Source organism: Chaetodon trifascialis, chromosome 10, assembly GCF_039877785.1.
Source record: "Chaetodon trifascialis isolate fChaTrf1 chromosome 10, fChaTrf1.hap1, whole genome shotgun sequence".
NCBI lineage: Eukaryota > Metazoa > Chordata > Actinopteri > Chaetodontiformes > Chaetodontidae > Chaetodon > Chaetodon trifascialis.
Genome location: NC_092065.1, coordinates 1,146,216 through 1,165,866, shown reverse-complemented (window position 1 = coordinate 1,165,866; position 19,651 = coordinate 1,146,216). Strand labels below are relative to the sequence as shown.

Genomic DNA, 19,651 nt, shown 5'->3' with positions numbered 1-19,651 from the left:
ATTGAAGCATCTGCTGCTGACCATAAGCGGGACGAAGGAGCTGATTGTAGACTTCTGCAAGACTAAGCCTCCCCTGACTGCTGTATCCACCCAGTGGGAGGATGTTGAGGTGGTTCACTCTATAGCTGGATGACAGGTTAGAGCGAGCTGGGAACACAGGGTTGACAAGAACAACCAGAGCTGGTTCCAATGTCTGGAACAAGATGTTGCAGATGTTCTTCCAGTCTGTAGAGTCCAGCATTGTCTTTCATGCTTACATGTGTTGCGAATGGAGTGCACGGGCGAGAGATGCTAACAAGCTCAACTAGCTAACGAGGAAAGCCGGCTCAGTGATGGGAGGAACTGGATTTTCTGGAGGCAGATGATGCTTTCTGACCAACGTCTCCCACCCCCTCCATGACATGCTGGTTAAGAAGACAGGGGTCTGCATCCAAAGACTGATACCCCCGAGGTGTTCCACCGAGCAGCACAGGAGATCAGTCCATCAAACTGGACTAGTCATCCCCACTCTGTTGCTGTGTGGACACATCAGTGGAGTGGGAGGCTGCAGGGGTCTTACTGGACTAAGTGGACTAACTTCTGGCACAGTTTGCCCCTTTACTCACCAGAACTTGGCCACTATGAACAGGAGATGTGATGACAGCAAGCAGAAACTGTTTCAATGTACATTATCCTTCAGAGGTTTGGGCACTCCTTCCACAGAGGCTTGATTAAGCACAGTCAGGTGTCTGAGAGGGCCACTCAGACTATTTCCGAAAGGTCTTTGATGCTTGGAGGTTGTAGAAAATCCTCTTTTCATTTCGTATGAAGGGTTTGCAAAAGAAGTCAGTTTTTGTATGATAGACAACTGAAAGAATATGAGAGAATATTGATGTAAGAAGATGTAAACTTGACCTAAAAATGTGTGCAGATTTAAATAAGAACAGTGATTCAGTGTCAAATGGGCAATAATGATAACAACAAGCTGGAATTAACAGCTATTCCTTAAACTTATAAATGGAGAGTTCGCAATATGGGAAATGGATCACAGAATATCAGATGAACATGTGATAGACAGACAAATCACAGCTGTTTGATCCTGCCACAGCAGACTGAGTCCAAAGAGAAACGGGTTCAGTGATGGTCTCAGGTCACTTATGTTGTTCTGGATTGGAAAACAAATTGAAATCAAGGGGTATCTGTCATGCAACACTGTGGGGACATCGACTACATCCAAGTTTAATTGTTGAATTATTGTTCTTTTGGGGCCAAAACTATTTCAAATAAAAGTAACAAACTTAGTGTCTGCATTATATCATTTCTCATAGTTTCTACCAGTGTTAGAACAGCCCTTATTGAAGAAAAACATCAACATATAACAGCTGATTCCAAAGCTTTTAAAACTTTGTTGGCTCAGACCTGTAGATGACTTTGTGGAGGTCCAGATCCAGCAGGGACACTGGACAAGCTGGACTCTGGAAACAGCTCTAACATAAAGTAAGCTACGTAGTTTGAGCTTCGGTGTGTTATTTTCATGCTTGTACTTGTGTGTGTTGACAATTAGCTCCTCCTCATTGATTTCATCCTCCTCTATGACGTCTGGCAGTTACAGACCATCAGTTGTTCTGCCTGCGTCGCTCCACAAACACACAGATCTCAACAATCCAGATTTTTAGTGAAAAATTTTATTCCGAAAAGATGAATTTGAACATTTAAAATCAGTTCTTGTTGGTTGTTTGATGTGTTGCTGATCCTCTGAACAGCTAGTTCCTCAGACTGAAGCTTCTTCACAGGGAACCCAAAGCTGGAACAAACTTTGCTGTCAGCACATGTAGAAAAATAAAACCTCATAGGAAGGAAATAATGGCAACATACACAGACTACAGACACTAAAGCAACAGACAGTAGCATCTCTTCCAGCTGTTGTACATTTAAAAATCGTCCATAAAGCAGCAGCATCCTCACGAATCACTCTTAGAGCAGCAGTGATGCAGGAACTTTTTAAAGAAATTCCTGAACTCTGTGTTGAAGACAGTATAGATGACGGGGTTGAGAGCGCTGTTGACATAGCCGAGCCATGTCACAACGCTCATCAGGGCTGGTGGGACATGGCAGTCCTGACAGCGAGCTCGCATTGTGTGGAGGACAAAGAATGGAGTCCAGCAGAAGAGGAAGGCACCTGCAGGAGGAGAAGAAGAAGAATCAGAGACAGAAACACTGAGAACCTCACTTTGTTTTTACCAGCATCCCAGAGTCAGATGTTTCTATCTTTGTACCTACAAGCTAGGTAGACTTAGCATGTTACCTACCTATCAACTTACCTAACTACCTAAAAAGCTACCTGCCAAGTAGATTACCCTCAGGTTTCCACCTGAATAATTTTATCAGCTCAAAAAGCAGTTGTTCATCTACCTGTTTACAAACTAACCATCTAAGAGAACTACCGACTTAACTATGCAGCTGTAGCAGAACCGGCCTTTAACTGACCCCTTCTTTCCCTCCTTTTCTGGTGATACTCAAGGGAAATGGAGGTGTAAACCCGCCAACTGATTGAATTATAGACCATCTGGTTTACCTATAATGCAATCTGATTTCGAAGAGAGACAGGAAGTCTGGTTCAGTAAACTACTTTACTAACACACTGAAGAAAGAGAGCCAAAAGGTCAACGCCTATCTCTAAACCAGGATGTCCCACTCTATGCTAATTACTTCCCCAATAGCCCGAGGACTCCATACAACAAGACTGCCTGAAGAGACAAATGGCAGGCCTCAGAGGAATCCACAAACATCAGCAAATGCTGATGGGTCGTAAACCGGACATCCCTTGAAGCAACTAGTGACTCATGTTTGTGTGCTTTTTCCCAATACCCCAGGATAACCAGACTTTTATGTTAAACTTAACTTTTCATGTTTTCAACTTGCAGGACTCGGGGTACGCATAATATTGATGTTTTTCCCGTATCTCTGACCTGAAGTATGACCAAGTTGTGATTTTAACGGTTTTATAAAAGTTTGTATGAATTGTCACCACAAGACTATACTGCCATCCAGAGTTTCCTAACCGTCAGATTGAATATGCTTGACTTGGTACATTTATCGATAAGTAACCGTAATCGTGATAATCATTTTTGACAAATATAATCTGCCTCTCTTTATTCTTACCTTTATTTTTGTATTAGTTATTCATTGAGTTATTATACCTGTTGGGACAAAACTGTACCATGATTATCCATCCATCCATTATCTATACCGCCTATCCCTTTCGGGGTTGCGGGGGGCTGGAGCCTGTCCCAGCTACAATGGGCGAGAGGCGGGGTACACCCTGAACCGGTCGCCAGCCGATTGCAGGGCCACATGCAAGGACAAACAACCATTCACACTCACACTCACACCTACGGACAATTTAGAGTCACCAATTAACCTAATGAGCATGTTTTTGGTCTGTGGGAGGAAGCCGGAGTACCCGGAGAGAACCCACGCATGCACGGGAAGAACATGCAAACTTCACACAGAAAGGCCCCGTCTGACCCGGGGATCGAACCGGCAACCTTCGTGCTGTGAGGCACGCGCACTACCTGCTGCGCCACCGTGCAGCCACCATGATTATCATTTAATGTTGTCACCCAACCATAGAAAGTGTCTAATGCATGCTGTGAACAATGTTGAAATGCCATTGAAAATTGGTCATTGAAATTATATGTGATTGACCATAGTGAGAAGCAGATGAGCCCCTCGTATGATTCTTTGATTAGTTCAGCTCCATGAGGCGAGATTACACCGCGCGTCACAAAGAGTCTCATGTGATTCGATGGCCTGCCTTTCGACACGCCCCGCAGCGACCTTTAAAAACTGCGTGTAGTGCGCGATACAGTCAGTAGATTTTTAGTTTGTTTGTTTTTAGTTCCGTCTAAATTTGTGTTAGTTAGTTAGTTAGTTTTGTTTTGTAGTTCTTTTGTTTTCTTTTTCATGTCTAGTTACTCTCAGCTGAGTTCTTTTCTTTGCTTTTGTCTTAAGTTTTGCACAGTCATTTTGCTCCTTAAGTTTTAGTCTTCGAGCTACTCCAAGCCATTCCGAGTAGCGTAAATTATCTTCAGAAGACGTATTCTTATAATTTGCCGTAAGCTTCAAAGTTAACTTCCTCTTTAGCCCAACGTTTTGTTTTGTTTTCATTAGTAAATTTAGGCAAGTAATACTAATTTTGTAGCCTTCTTCGACCGGCCATCGAAGAGACTCTTAATTTGTACTATCAGTCTAAAATAATCCGCCACGGACTCAACCGAACCAAACCCTGCGGCCAGCTGTTGATCCTTGGTCCGGTTCACAACCATCCGGAACAGTCCATCATCTGTAACCAACCGCCGAACCAGTTCCAGAGACGCCTCGTTCCGCACCAGCTCGTCATCTTGGAGGCCTGGGCCTTCCACTAGACCACCAAGCAGATCGAGCCACGGACGAACATCTGGAACGTCTTCGAGCCAGTTCGGAGCAGAGCACAACGGGACGCCAGCAACCAAGTAGGCACGCTAAGCGGGTTTGAATAGTTGGTCCGTGAGGTTAAGAGTAGGTCAATTCGTCCAAATTCTCTCCATTAATCGTTCATTCCCTTAACTCTGCGTTCGCGTCCCCATTATTCCCTTTCGACTGCCTCTCACTATCGCCAATTTATTTACCCTTGTGTTGCCACAAGTTTCTTGTATGTTCTGTCATATCACCTCCCATCTTCTGTGTTATTATTCATGGTACATTACCCATTATCCACAATTCTGCTTAATAAATGATATTTTGATTTAAGTCCTGGTTAGACGGTGTCCTTTTGAGCTGAATATATACGATCCCTGTATCCAGAGTTTACGCTTCAGATTATCAGACTGGTTTACTGTTAGTTCATTCGTTAGTATTTTATCAGCGTTATAGCAGTTAATTTCTGCAGTCCTTCTTAGCTGAGGAAGGTGGTGCCCCGACATTTTATCAACGAATGCAACATCAAATTAAGGTAGTACACACTACACAGCAATCTACCAAATTACCTACTTCCAGTCAACCAACTTGCCGCTGACTCAGATGAGCTAATGAGGCGGTGCTTCACCTTCCTCATCTCCCTACAAACTTACCAGTATACAAATATACCACTTACTTAACTTTCTACCAGCCTACAAACCTTCCTACCTGACAACCTACACCAATCTACATACTTACCAATCAATCTACTGACAGTATCTACCTGCCAATTTAACTACCTACAAATCTATCCATCAACCAGAGTCAGATGAGCTAATGAGGCAGAGCTTCCAACTCAATTCAATTCAATTCAATTCAATTCAATTCAATTCAATTCAATTCAATTCAATTCAATTCAATTCAATTCAATTCAATTCAATTTTATTTGTATAGCGCCAAATCACAACAAACGTTGTCTCAGGACACTTTCCATATAGAGCTGGTACAGGCCAAGCTCTTTTATCTACAGAGACCCAACAACCCCCTCATGAGCAAGCACTTGGCGACAGCGGCGAGGAAAAACTTCCTTTTAACAGGTAGAAACCTCAGGCAGAACCAGGCTCTGGGTGGGCGGCCATCTGCCCCGACCGGTTGGGTGAGAGAGTGAGACAGACAGACAGAGAGAGACAGGCAGACATGCAGTCACAGTAACAGTGACAGTGAATGTAATTACAGTAGTAGCAGTTGCAGTGGATGTTCGGCAGGGCCATTATTTACCAAACTTTCAACTAACTTACCTCTCTACCTACAAGCATAACTTACCTACCAGTCTACCATCCTTCCTACAAACCTTCCAATCCACCAACCTACAAATCTAGCTCTTTATAAGTCATTCAAAATTCTAAATTATTCTAATTCTAATTCATTTAGTGCCCCTGAATTCAATAATTAGTAGGGATGTCCAGTGAAATTTGGCCTCTTACTCATTTATACAAAATATTTTACATTTCATCAGACTATTTTCAGTTAATCAAAATAATTAATATTGTTTATATTGTTGAGCCCAACTTTCAGACTGCCACCGGAACTGTAGGTGAGCTAATGAAGCAGATATTCATGATAGCTACCTGCACACTGACCAAGCCTGCGTAATAATTGGATTTCAGATTAAGTAGCTGCAGGATTAGCTGCTGTGTGCTAAAGGGAAGCACTTCTATGCATTAGGACCAACACTGGCTGCTATAAATAGGATGACCTTTTCCAACTGATGTGTTAGTGCCTCTGAACAGACATCAGAGGTGGAGGTGAGGCATTTAGGTGCATGTGGTCTCTGAACAGATGTCAGAGGTGCAGGTGAGGTGCTCAGCTACCTGCAGCCTCTGAAATGACCATCAGAGATGGAGGTGAGGCGTCCAGGTACTGGCAGTGCTCAGGTGTATGGGTTTATGGATAACTTTACTAAAGCTTTCATAACTCTAAAGTAACTTTGTAGTAATTAATTTAAATGTTTGTGATCCACATGTGATCAAACATGTTGCCCAAGAGGGACTGATTTATTGAAAATAACCTATTTAAATAAGTATAATCCAGTTGACATGCAATGATCCTGGAGTGCTTGGTTTTCTGGGCTCACAGGGCAGTGGTGGACTTTGTGGCCATTGTAGGCTACAAGTCAAACTTGTTGGTCTCACAACAGTGTTTCAAACGAGTTCTGGCCCTCTGTCCATGCACCTTGGAAGCAGGTGAAAGCCCAACTCTACAGCATCCGACCAGACCAAGAACTCACATTCATCAGGCTCACAATCGAGTTGTTCTTAATACTTCAAGTGTTACTGAATTTTGGATCCTTTAATAGCTGAATAATAATAGCTGAACAGGAAGTGAACTCACCCACAACGACAGGAAGCACCTTCATGGCCTTCCTCTCTCGGCTGTTGATCTTGGCCGTCTTCTTCTTGCGAAGCTCGGGGTTGAACTTGATCTCTACAAAGCTGACCGTCGTCACAGGTCCGTCCTTGTACTCTGAGGAGTGAAAGGGCTGGTCTGGGGACGGGAAGATGGATGGCTCATCCAGAGTATCTGTCTGTTCCCTCTCTATGATGGGTGGAAGCGGCGGTGGCAGCGAGGCCAGTGGTGGCAGTGATGCGGCGGCCTCCTGCAGCTTGCGGCAGGCCTGGATGCTGTTCCTCAGCTTGGCTTTGCGCGCCTCCTCCCAGCGCCTCAGCCCACGGAACATGCCACAGTACAGCAGCAGCATGATGGGGCAGGGGATGAAGAAGGAGCACACAGACGAGTACAGGACATAGTCATTGTTCTCTAATTTACACTCCCTGGGGTCTCGTTCCGGCACGTTGTTGATGCCGAACATGACAGGCGAGGCCACAGCCAGAGCCAGGATCCAGGTGGCTGACAGCAGCACTGTCTGCCGCAGGTCCACGTGCTTCCTGTTGTAGTTGAGAGGGATTAACACAGCGATGAACCTGGAACAAGTGAGAGAAATTTTACAACGTTCATCCTCTGGGGAGCAGGAATATGATGAGGACATTTCAGGACAATCAGTACATTAGTTTGAAGTATGCTGGCAGAAATACTGAATAATAATACTGAAGAACTTTTCTTTCGTGTTTGCATCTAATTTCAACAGTTTATATTGTGGATTTATCCTGTCAATTAGTTTTCATTAATATTTGATCATCTTAAGATGTTTGTCGTTGGTTGTTCATTTCTGGTGGAAAGTCAGGTGTCTTCATATTTCAGATCACACACGTTTGATTAAGAGGATCACCTGTTTTTCTTACTTTTCAAACAACAATAATAATAATGATCATAAACTATATTTACATTTGCACTTTTCATTCACAAAATGCAACTCAAAGTGCTTAATTAAACAGAAAAAAAGACAATTAAAAGAATAGTTAAGACATCAAAAGTACATATAACAAGGGAAGAGGGTGGAAATAAGTTAAAAATAAGAAATTAATAACTTAAATCCTTCAACACTGAGCAGAGGAATGTTTACTGTCTACATAAATCTTCCTAACCTGGATCTTGACAGTTTATGGCAGAATTAGAGCACTCTTTGTCGTTCCCAAGTGAATCAGATTCTCAGATGCTTTGACCTTTCACAGCCAGAGAATCACACATGGAACTAATGAGATTAATGAACCTGCAATTAATAAAGTTATTAGTAACACCTGTGACTGACAGTTCAAAATGTCTTTAAATGGATGTCTGCACACAAGAAGATGCAGAGTATAGTCATGGACAAAAACACGGAAGAGTTGTTACACATTAAGGAAGGCTGAACGCAGGTGGAAAAAAGACAGGTTACAGGTGTCTTTTGACATTTTGAAGGTCAGCTGATCCAACTATCAGAAAACTGTCAAAATAGGAAAGGCAAGATAATTCTCTAATATAATTTCAAGTTGCTGCCACAAACCCCATTTTCTTTTTAATACAATTAATAATCCCCCCCCCCTTCCACCCCCACCCCCAACTGCTTCCCTTGTTGTGTCCCTGGAAATCTGTGAAAAATTCCTCCACTTTTTTAATGATAATGTCATGACCACCACAGCAGACATCTTACCCCCCTCCTATGACCCCTCCATAGGCTCCATCACTGTCACTTCCTTCCTAAATGATCCCTTCGGAGGACTTAGATCATGATCATGGGCAAAAACATGTGATGAGAACAAATGACCTCTTTGCTTTTCTAGCAGGAAATCTTAACAACAGATACGTCATTCAGAGGCTCATCTAGCTCAGGGCCTCCTAAGCCTTCAGACCCCTGTTCAGTAATCCATCCACGAATGACAGCAGGTCATCAGTCAGTTTGCTGTTAAAACCATCAAACCTGCACAGAGACCAGAAGATTTCCCCCTTCAGCTATGGGCAGCAGCAGCAGGTGGACTCTGCAGACCTTCAGGATCTCTTCCCTGCTCAGTCTGTTGAATTATTCAGCTTCTTTTATCCAGTTAAACCTCTAACTGCTGCTGGCTGCTTCAAAAAGCTTCGGATCATCACCATCAGTCTACGTTAGCCTCATTGCCTCCATTGGTCTTTGATGTAATTATATTTTCTGGAGTTGGGACATCAGATTTGAGGAGCAGCCCGGTTTTCAGCTCAAATTTCCATCCTTCAACATCAGCTGAGAGTTCAGATAATCTCATTGAGTAAAACTAAAGAGCGCAGAGCGAAGCTGGCAGTTCATCTCCGCAGATGTATCCTTCATTTGGGCCTTTAAATTGTTCTGCCTGCTCTGATTTTTCATCTTTTGGAGCTTTTACAGGAAACAGACAAAAGGTCATCATCATATTTCCACAACAGAGTGAACTGTCGGACCCTGTCGACCTTCAGACGGAAAGCCGCAACTCTCGCCAAGGTGTCCTGTGTCTTCCTGACACACCGCTTAGGGTTGATTAATCAGCTGCTTGCTGCTGGACGACCCTAACCCATCCATCCATCCACCCATTTTCCATACCGCGTATCCCTTTCGGGGTTGCGGGGGGGGCTGGAGCCTATCCCAGCTCTCAGCGGGGGACAGGGGAGAGGCGGGGTACACCCTGGACCAGTCGCCAGTCGATCGCAGGGCACAAACACACAACCATTCACGCTCACACTCATACCTAGTGGCAATTTTACAGTCACCAATTAACCTAATGAGCATGTTTTTGGTCTATGGGAGGAAGCCAGAGAGAACCCACGCATGCACGGGAAGAACATGCAAACTTCACACAGAAAGGCCCAACCCGGGAATTGAACCGGCAACCTTGTTGCTGTGAGGCAATGCACACTACCTGCTGCGCCACCGTGCAGCCCATGACCCCAACCCAAGGCAGATTATGACACAGAGTCTGTGGAGTTCTGCAGGAGTTTCAGGGTTTGTTTGGCTGCAGCCATTGGATGGCTATGAGATTTGCTATATACATTCATGTCCCGCTCAGGATGAACTGAAATAACTTAAGTGATCCTGCACAACTGACATTCCATCATCCTCAGCCGTACTTTGTGTTTAGTGCTAATTAGCAAATGTTGGCATGCTAATATGCAAAAATTTGATGGTAAACATGGTAAACATTATATCTGTTTAACATCAGTGTGTTAGGAGGAAGTTCAGCTTCACATAGCTGCTAGCAGTCCTGTAGACTTTTCAAATAGTTAGTTTTTCCTTTTAGTTTTAAGGTTTAGGCGGTATGAATGTGTAGTCTGCCTGGGTGTGCGTACCTGCACAGGTGAGCACTGACCTGTCAATGCTGATGGCACAGAGGTTGAAGATGGAGGCGGTGCACAGCATCACATCCATGGTCATCAGACCATCACAGATGGTGGTGCTGAGGGTCCACACGCCGTCCTGGAACTGAAACACAGAAACAAGCTCAGTACGTTCACTCAGAATGGTCATCAGCATCAGTGTGATGCATTTAGCATGTAGGGCAGCCATTATGTTTCATGTCTCATGTATGTTTATCTGAACAGGGATAACGCAAGGAGAGATGTAATGACGGGTTTCAGCAAATTGTTATTTCCTGCCCATGGTCCCTGTGCAATGAGGTAGAATAATAAATTAATGTGAGCATTAAACATTAAGAGAGTACAAAATACTAAGGTAGTCAATAAAAGTATACAATGCATCAAATTTTCTCCACTGGACAGACTACAGGGCACTTTACGATGGTTTATAAACTGCAGGGGCATCCAAGGACACATTTTGCATGAGTGCTTTTACTTTTGATACATACAATTTGTCAATGCTTATGTACTTTTGCTAGAGTCAGTGTTTAGTTTACAAAAGCTATAAAAATTGTCAGCATTGACATGTCAGTGCTCAACTGCACAGGTGCACACAGCAGACAGACTGTACTGCATATACATATATTAGTGCTGTCAAAAATATCGTGTTAACGTATTAACGCAAATCAATTTTAACGGCGTCATTTTTTATCACGAGATTAACGCTCTTAGTGACGTAGGCCGTTTCTCAATATGCGTTCTTCTCTATACTTGTGTTCTTGTGTACTCGAGAAACGTCATCACTCTGAGTCCAAGTACTGTTCCAATTCAAAAGTCCGCATCTCGACAAGTACACTCAAATACCCGGATGTGTTCTTGCCCCTCCCACTTTATCGACTATGCCTCGGATGGTGACTTGTGCGGACTTGGGGCAACCACGTATCCCAGAATGCATTTTGTAGCAACGATGCCGGTGGAGAGGACTCACAACTATAAGTTACAAGTTCCGAAATACTGCTGTTTTAGTAGTACGGAATGTGGTTTTAAGATTATTTTATGTGGAAAAGTGGATGTTAAAACTTTAAATCTGTGGTCGATTCATCACGATAGCGCGTAGTTTAAAATTTGCTCCAAAGTTTTCGGAGATGTGTCGTCCTGCTAACGTCATCAAGTACGCTGCTGTCCCAATTGCAGAATGACGGTCCTGAGTCCTCCCGTCCACAAAACCAGGCGACAATGGATGGCTTTCGACAGAGGCATATGGATGCTATTATGTTCAAAGGAAACTTAAGAAAGGAAAGTTTAAGCCATGGTTTAACTATAGCCCAAGTCCTAGTTTACAATGACGTGCACTTTTTTAGAGAGGGTTGTTGAAGGGGCTTTTTGTAACTAAGTTGTTTTTTTTGTTTGTTTGTTTTTTTGTCATCTGTTTATTGACTGTTAAATTGTGTGAGATTTGATTCATTCAAATATGAATGACTGCTCAAAGTGAGAATGTTAGTGTGAAATAAAACACTACACATTGTTTTCAATTAAAAAAACATTTGCACAAAGCAATCCACATTTCCATGTTGATAACAGTATTAAAATGATAATTCAGGGGACATTTAGAATAGATAAAAATGTGCAGAAAAGAATGTGCAACATTTCCATGTTGATAACAGTATTAAAATTATAATTCAGGGGACATTTAGAATAGATAAAAATTTGCAGAATAGAATAGATAAAAATGTGCAATGCACCAAAGGCATGGTCGAGGACACGCCACCAGCACCCACAGCGGGATTTGAACCAGGGACCTTCTAGCTGTGAGACAACAGTGTTACCACTTGTGCCACCGTGCTACCAAAATGAACTATTTTGACATTGTGGTATTACTACTTTTACTTAATTAAAAGGCCTTCATAATATTGTTCAGAGATCTGCAGAAGGACCCTGAAATATGAGTCAGCTTATCGACTCTTTAATTACTTTAGTTTGTGCGGTCAAATGTTTGCTGAAACCAGGAAAACAAAAACAGCTTCGATTAGAAAACAAAGACAAACTGTCAGGAGAAAGCAACAGGAAAAACATTTTAAACAAGACACAAAGACGAGCCAGAGAGGACAAAAGAAAGAACACTAACTGACAGACAAGCCTAGCTCGATCCTGTTGTTTTCATTGTTTTCCTAAAATACACAGCGCTTGTGGGGCCCCTTGGTTGACCTCTGACCCCTGGACCAGAGCCATCCCCAGGAGGAATGTACAGCCTGTGTTTGGCTGTTGGTCTCTCGGCTCTGCTGGACAATGACTGACTGTACCGGGGCAAGTGTTCAGGTTAATTAAAATTTGATTTTATGAATGAAAAGAATTTTGCTGGGAAAAAACAGTTTGCATCCACAAAGTTGATAAAAAGGATTAAAAAAGTAAAATTAATTGATGAGAGTAAAGCGAAATTCAAGACTCCAGAACCAATTAAATCGGAGTTATATTAAATATCAGACTCAGACTGGGTCATTCTGAGTCTGCTCAGTGATGTCACCACAGGGGGTGGAGCTTCATCAGAGGGTCAGCTGGAGGTCAATGCTGTTATTTAAAGGGACAGGTAACTGAGTTTAAAACCCAGATCTCACTAAGTTGGCTCCCTGCAGCACCGCAGGCAGCAGTTTAAACACTGATAGTACATTTAGTAAATCCATTAATTAGATCCAAAATATAAAAACACAATCTTCACCAGCAGAAGTCATTTTCTCAGCAGTCACGTAGTCAAAAGCTCTTGAACAAGCACGCAAGTGGACCTTGACTTTGATGGCTTTGTGACCTCTTGTTTCTCAAATATCAATCAACTTTGAATCCAACATCAACAAGAAAGTTCTAGAGACGTTCAGATACGTCATAAAATAAATTACAAATCCATGACAACGGATGTAAGATGATGTAAGACAAATTCAAGCTACCCAGCAGTAATTAAAATGGCTCCAGTTTTGCCAGCAGCAACATTTGAGTTAATGCATCAATAATCACATTCCAATAATACTGTACAATATATATGATTCTGAATGCTCCATTCTAAGAAGAAAGAAGAAGAAATCCCTTTATTGGTCACATTTTACACAAAACATGCGAAGTTAGGATTGTATCTATATCTTGTATTTGTACTGTGAGTTGGACATGTTTCTTAATGTTTATTATCACAGTGATTGCATCAGGGTTGCCATGGCCCCCTCTGGGCCCCCCTTGGCGATCCCCCATTTGAACTATGTGTCCTCGATGTGCACAGGCTGTTTTAACTGATAAAACTCTGTCTACTGTATTTCAATTTACCGTCTCAATGGTCACCCAAGACGATATTTACATGTGACCATTACGGAGTACCAGCGACAGGCCGATCGGACGCTAAATTATGAATGGTACTATGGTGATGACCAGCCCTCCTCTGCCTCTCACTGGCTACTCGTTGCCTTCGTTGGTTGGGTTGGTTAGGTTTAGGCATGAGAAGGGTTAGGTAGATAATTGGTTGGGGTAAGAATGTGAAGGTAAGCCACTCAGAGCCGGAGCAGGGAAGGTCAACGCTTCACCGTGGTAGGGTTTGTAAATTTACTTACTGGACCTTTGTCGTCATGTGGTTAACATTCTGAAACTTTTTGGTTGGATTCAGGCACCAAAACCAGTTGGTTAGGATTAGGTTTAGGAAAATATGGATGGTTTGGGTTAAAATAAGTGCTTAGTTACGGAAGGTAACTTACATACATGAATTAAAATAAGTCACGGTTGACTTTCAGTTTCAAACAGGACACAAACTGTCCTGTATGAAAAGTACCAGAATCCATCCAACCACCCTGACCTCCACCATATAATGACTTTCTTGCTCTTTATACTACACCACCTGATTTCTTAGGTGAGATGGCGCCGCCTAACAGTAAACATAAAAAATAAGCTGTCATGACCTTTATGGACATGGTTTCTGAGGGGTGATCTGTTACTTTAGGCCTGGCTCTCTTTCATTGATGGCACTCGTCTCTGATCACAAATCTGTTCTATTTGCATTCAGACTTCTTCAATTGAGAAGCAAATAGTACGTTCCTGCATTTTTAACAACCAGTCTGCTAAAGTTCTCCTCCACCTTCTCTGATTTATACAATAGCTCACTTCAACCATCTAACATTAATGGTCTGGTCAATAATTTTAATAATCTTTGTTGCTTGGTAATAGACGTTCATTGCACCAATTACATCACTAGAAGCCAATAAATCCTCCCTGTGCATAAATGATGCTATCTATAATGTAATGTAATGTACACTGCAGGCCGAGCACAGGTGGAAAAAGACAACACTTAATGTTCATTTCTACACACAAAAGAGCTTTTGACTCCAAGGATGCAAGAAAAGCTGAGCTTCTCAGACTTAATTACTACTAATAAACACAATCCCTGAGCTGTTCAGTACAATCAGTCAGCTTGTACAACCTGCTCCTGCTGCCGTCTCTGCCACCTCAACTGAAGACTATGAACTGTTTTCATCATTTTCTGTCAACAGGATTATCAGAGTCAGATCCAACATTGTGACCTCGATCTCCTCTTCTGATCTACCAATGGTGTTTCGAATATACTCCCCCACTTTGTCCCATTGTTATGCAAATCCCCTCATCTGTGCCTGCCAATCAAAATTCTTTAAAGAAGCCCTGCCTGTCATTGGCCCGGTTGTACTCGCTTTTATAAGCCCATCCCTCATGTCTTGTTATATCCCCAATCAATGTAAGACCACTTGTCTCCAGCCCCTTTAAAAGATAAATCATCTGCTCTGAACAGTTTTAGAGCCTTTTCAAAAATGCCTCCATTTTCCAAAGTACTGGAGACTGGATTTTTGATAAATTTCAGCTTTGCCAAAAACATGATGCTTAAACTGCTTTTTAAAGACTCACAAATGACATCTGTCTGCAGGCTGATGGGGGCAAACACTCCATCTCGGTCTAACCATCATCCTCATTAATAAGCTGAATGGATGTGTTGGGTCGACAGAAAGCCAGAGGACGAGTTTGTGCAACATTTGTCTAATTGCTTTTTGGTTTCTGTGGGTAACACCGTGCCCCCCGCCACCATGGGGTCCCACAAGGATTGATCCTTGGTCCTCTTCTTTTCTCTCTAAAGGTTAACAGTTGTTTGGTTGTAGATAATTGTTACACAGATGACATTCGGTTCTATTTTTCAGTAAAATCTGATGGTTTCACCAATCAAGTCACTCCCCACAATGCTATAAAAGACTGGATGTCACTTTACCTTTTTTTTCAGCTCAGAAACATCACAAAAATAACACTTTTATTTATTACTTCTGCTCTATAACATATCAATGACATCTTAATTTTTTCCCATTCAGCTTCTTTGGCTCCCTTTTTTCTCACCTCAGCCAAAGTGCCCTGGCATGGCTGCAGCTTGTACAAATTACAGCAGTTAAGCTCTGAGCTCTGTTTCAGCCTCAGTACAGTGGCTGACAGTGAAGTTCAGGATCAGTTTAATCACTTAAAAAGGCACAAAATGGTTCAGCTCATGCACACATTTCTGAGCTACTAAATCCTTATAGCCATCCTTGAGGCCATCCAGCCAAAACCTGTTGGCAACACTGTGCCAAACTAAACCAAAGACAGCTGCTCTCTGATGTCCTGGCACCACCATCTCCCTCTTCCTAGGAGATAAGCTGAGTCTGTTTCAAACATTTACAAACCCACTTCTTCCACATGACTTTTCTACAGTTTCAATGTTGTTCTGGGTGGTGACTGCTTATTGTAGGCTTTCTATGTTCCTGTGTGATTTTGATTTGTATGTACTTTCGAATGTTTTTTTTTTCTTTCCCTGTAGGTATTTGTTTTTTCTGTATTCATGATGATGTAAAGCACTTTGTAAAAATTCAATTCAATATGCCTTTATTCGTCCCATGAGGGAAAATTCCATTTTCACAGCAGCATCAATAAAGTGAATATAATGTTAAAAGACAACAAGTGAAAAAAAAAAGTGTCGGAAATGGTTTTATTTACTTAATTATACTTGTTGTCTGGGGACAATTACGTTTTTGGGGGTGTTTGAAGGTTTCTCTTGTTACAAGGAAGAAACGTGATCAGCTTTCTATAATAGATCAGGGAGGAAAATGCTTGAATGCTCTAAATTTAAACCTGGAGCGGCCCTGTGGGGCGCCTGAAACAATTGTGGCCCCTAGAGCTCTGAGTGCAGCTGTGAGGTAAATATTTAAGAAACTCCACTTCAACTTAAAGTAAAGAATCACATTTCAGTGTGTTTCGGTTGGTCTCACCTCGGAATAGACGAAGAGCGGCAGTACGAGCACCGCGAGCATCAGATCCGCCACCGCCAAACTGACGATGAAGTAGTTGGTGGTGGTCTTCAGTGCCTTCTCCGTGAACACGCTCAGACACACCAGCAGGTTCCCACAGATGATCACCACAATCAGCAGCACCCCGAAAAGCAGAGCCGGCAGGTTGTGTCCGGTCGCCTCCGGCGCCCCTGCCGCCACGCTCAGGTTGGCTGCCATCTCCGCCGCGCCTCCTCCGCTCCGTCCCGGTCCGAGCCGCAGCAGCTCGGCCGGCAGGCTCTCATGAAGGCCGGGCCGGGCTCTGCTCCCCGCACCGTGGTGTCATCATGGTGTCACGGAGATTCAGACGCTACCCTGGAGCTCCAGAGCACCCCGGTGCGCACTTTATGCAAAAGTCCGCGTAAAACAGAATGGAAACAGGTGGAGTTTGGGTTTAATTACAACATAAAACACACATTTACACCTTTAATTGTTTGATGGATGCTGATGACGTCCCATCTTCGTGACAAGGAACATTTTGCGTCGTGAAGATGAAAAAAGCGCATTAAAATCCTGGAATCATTAGAAAGTTGAGGAGGAAATCCATGTCTCAATGAAAGCTCAGGTTGGAGACGGACGAGCAGTCGCAGCTCTTAGCTCAGACCGCGGTGACCGTGTCGGGCTGCGGGTCTTTTCGGGTCCAGTGTTCACCTGCAGCCTGCTGAAGGCCACCGGGGCCAAATTAGCCGTTTAAAGCCGCTTATCAGCTGCGCTTTACGGTGTCCTTCAGTCCTTGAGCTCCAGTAGGAGACACAGTTTATCCATTTGTCTGTCTGTTCATTTCTCCGTGTGTGTGTGTGTGTGTGTGTGTGTGTGTGTGTGTGTGTGTGAGGAGAGGAGCGACCGCTGCAAAGAAAATCAGTCATCTTTATTTAACAGTTAACTAACAGTGTTGTCCCATTTTGTAATAATACTGTTTGTATTATATCACGTGTGAGCATCACTTTAATGGTTATTATTCTTATTGTAATAATAAAACAATTATTTATTGATCATACCTGAATTGATTAATCTGAATCTTTAATGTAGCCAAAGCAGTCAAATGTTGTAAAATGTTGTAAATTGCGCATTTTTTCCTCTGAAATGTAGTAGACTATAAGCTTAAAGCAGCAGAAAATGAAAATACTCACGAAAAGTACAAGTACCTAAAAATTTTGCCTAAATACAGCACTTGTGTACTGCTCATATTGACTTAATCTACATACACTGCACTGCTGGTTTTCGCTATGGAAAAGTAATCCCTTTGAAAATACTAATGAATGCTAAATGCAAGTAATTGACCCTTAATTTACCACCAAAAACACAACTAACATGTTAATTAACGATCTCTTAATCTGCCCAGTAATTTGAACAAGACAAAAAGTAATCAATAATTCATATTATATGAGGAGATTCAAATGCATTTTAATGGTGTATGCACATTTGAGTGCACAGAAAGTAGTTTTTAAAAAGTAAAAACAGATCAAAAAAGGCCAAATAACTTGAAAGCTTAATTCATTATTATTTTTACCCCTTTGAAACCTGTTGAACGAAGCCCATCATATATTAACAGGCAGAAAACAGTCAGTCTGATGATTTAGAGTCTAAATCATCAGACTGATGATTGGTGGGACACTCTTTGCAGTGTAGAGTGAAGGACTTTACTGAGCTGCAGGGCCTGAAGGCAGAGAGGAGGAAATCCCCCCCTCAGACTCCTGGAATCCTCTGCCGCTGTTTAGTCTCAACATCTGGATTTATTTTGGTCAAGAGGACAGACTCAGCGGAGGCAGACCAGGACCAAACCAAACTATAAACCCTCTTCTGTAGTTACACTCTCATATTCAACCCCTGCACACACTCATTCATTCATTCTCAAGTCAAATTTTGATGTACACTTCATGTAAATACATTCAATTCACTCCAGACTTCAGAGGGAAATGTGCTTTTTACTTCATTACATTTTCTTTAATTTTTACATGCAAAACATAAAATCCACTCATTAAATATGATGCATTGTTGTATAAAAAGGCCTCATATGTTTCTCATTACACACACACACACACACACACACACACACACACACACACACACACACACATATATATATATATACATATATATATATACATACACACACACACACACACACACACACACACACACACACACACATCTATATATATATATATATATATATATAGATGTGTGTGTGTGTGTGTGTGTGTGTGTGTGTGTGTGTGTGTGTGTGTGTGTGTGTATATGTATATATGTATGTATATATATATATATATATATGATGGTCTCTGAAAGAGTGAGTACTTTTCCCACCACTGATTTTGTGTTTCCATGTGGTTTTTGTGTTTCTAGGATTCGCACCAATATCACCAAGAATGAAAAGTGGGAAAGCTCCAGAAAGAAGTGGAGTCAGTTCACTGCAGACATATATTTAAAAGGTTTATTTGTACTCAGTGTGAAGTTTCATATATTTGTTTCATTTGTTTAACAGGAAATTAAAATATCCCTCAGAGTGCAGGAGGCCACCCAGAGTCCCTCTGGGAAACTGTACCGATCTGGCTGCTGGCCCCCTCCTCTCTGAGCTTGATGTGGATCAGACGTGTGAACAGGTGTGAGCGAGCTCGATTCAGATCCAGAGGGTCTGTCAGGATATCAGAGCTCAGCTGCTGCCTTCAGTCAGGTGCTCAGAAATCACTGCCGCCAGTCAGACTGAGCATCTGAACTTCAGTCTGCCTCTCAGGAAACATGGGCCCACATCAACTGGGATGATGCTGTCATGTGACCTCACCTGCTTCCAGGTGACATTGTCCAGTGTTTTGTTTTGCTTTTATCACCAAGATCTTTAACCTGTTAAACTTCACTTTATAACACACTGTGCACATGTTCAAACCTCACCTATGAGGAAAGAAAAGCCGTGGCATCACTGAGCAGGGACGAAAACATCACAATCTTGCCAGCAGACAAAGGGAGATGCACGGTAATTCTAAACACAAACGACTACCAAGACAAGATTCTTTCACTACTCAATGACAGTAACACATATGAATGGCTGAAACGAGACCCAACCAGTGGGTACAAGAGAACAATCATAGAATATCTGCAAAGTTTACAGAAAGACGGAGCCATTGACCGTTTACAATATCACAGGTTATACCCACAAGAGTCCATCCCAGGCA

The 19,651-nt window shown here is 42.4% G+C and overlaps 1 protein-coding gene across 1 annotated transcript; it reads right to left on the bottom strand.

Moving 5' to 3' along the window:
* Positions 1 to 1,644: 1,644 nt before the first annotated feature.
* On the bottom strand, positions 1,645 to 16,661 carry LOC139337493 (D(4) dopamine receptor-like). Its single transcript, XM_070972093.1, has 4 exons — positions 16,425 to 16,661; positions 10,161 to 10,273; positions 6,808 to 7,397; positions 1,645 to 2,158 (listed from the first exon to the last, which is right to left on the bottom strand). Exons 1-4 carry the CDS (start codon positions 16,659 to 16,661, stop codon positions 1,941 to 1,943), a joined length of 1,158 nt encoding a protein of 385 aa, XP_070828194.1. The 3' UTR covers positions 1,645 to 1,940.
* Positions 16,662 to 19,651: the final 2,990 nt, after the last annotated feature.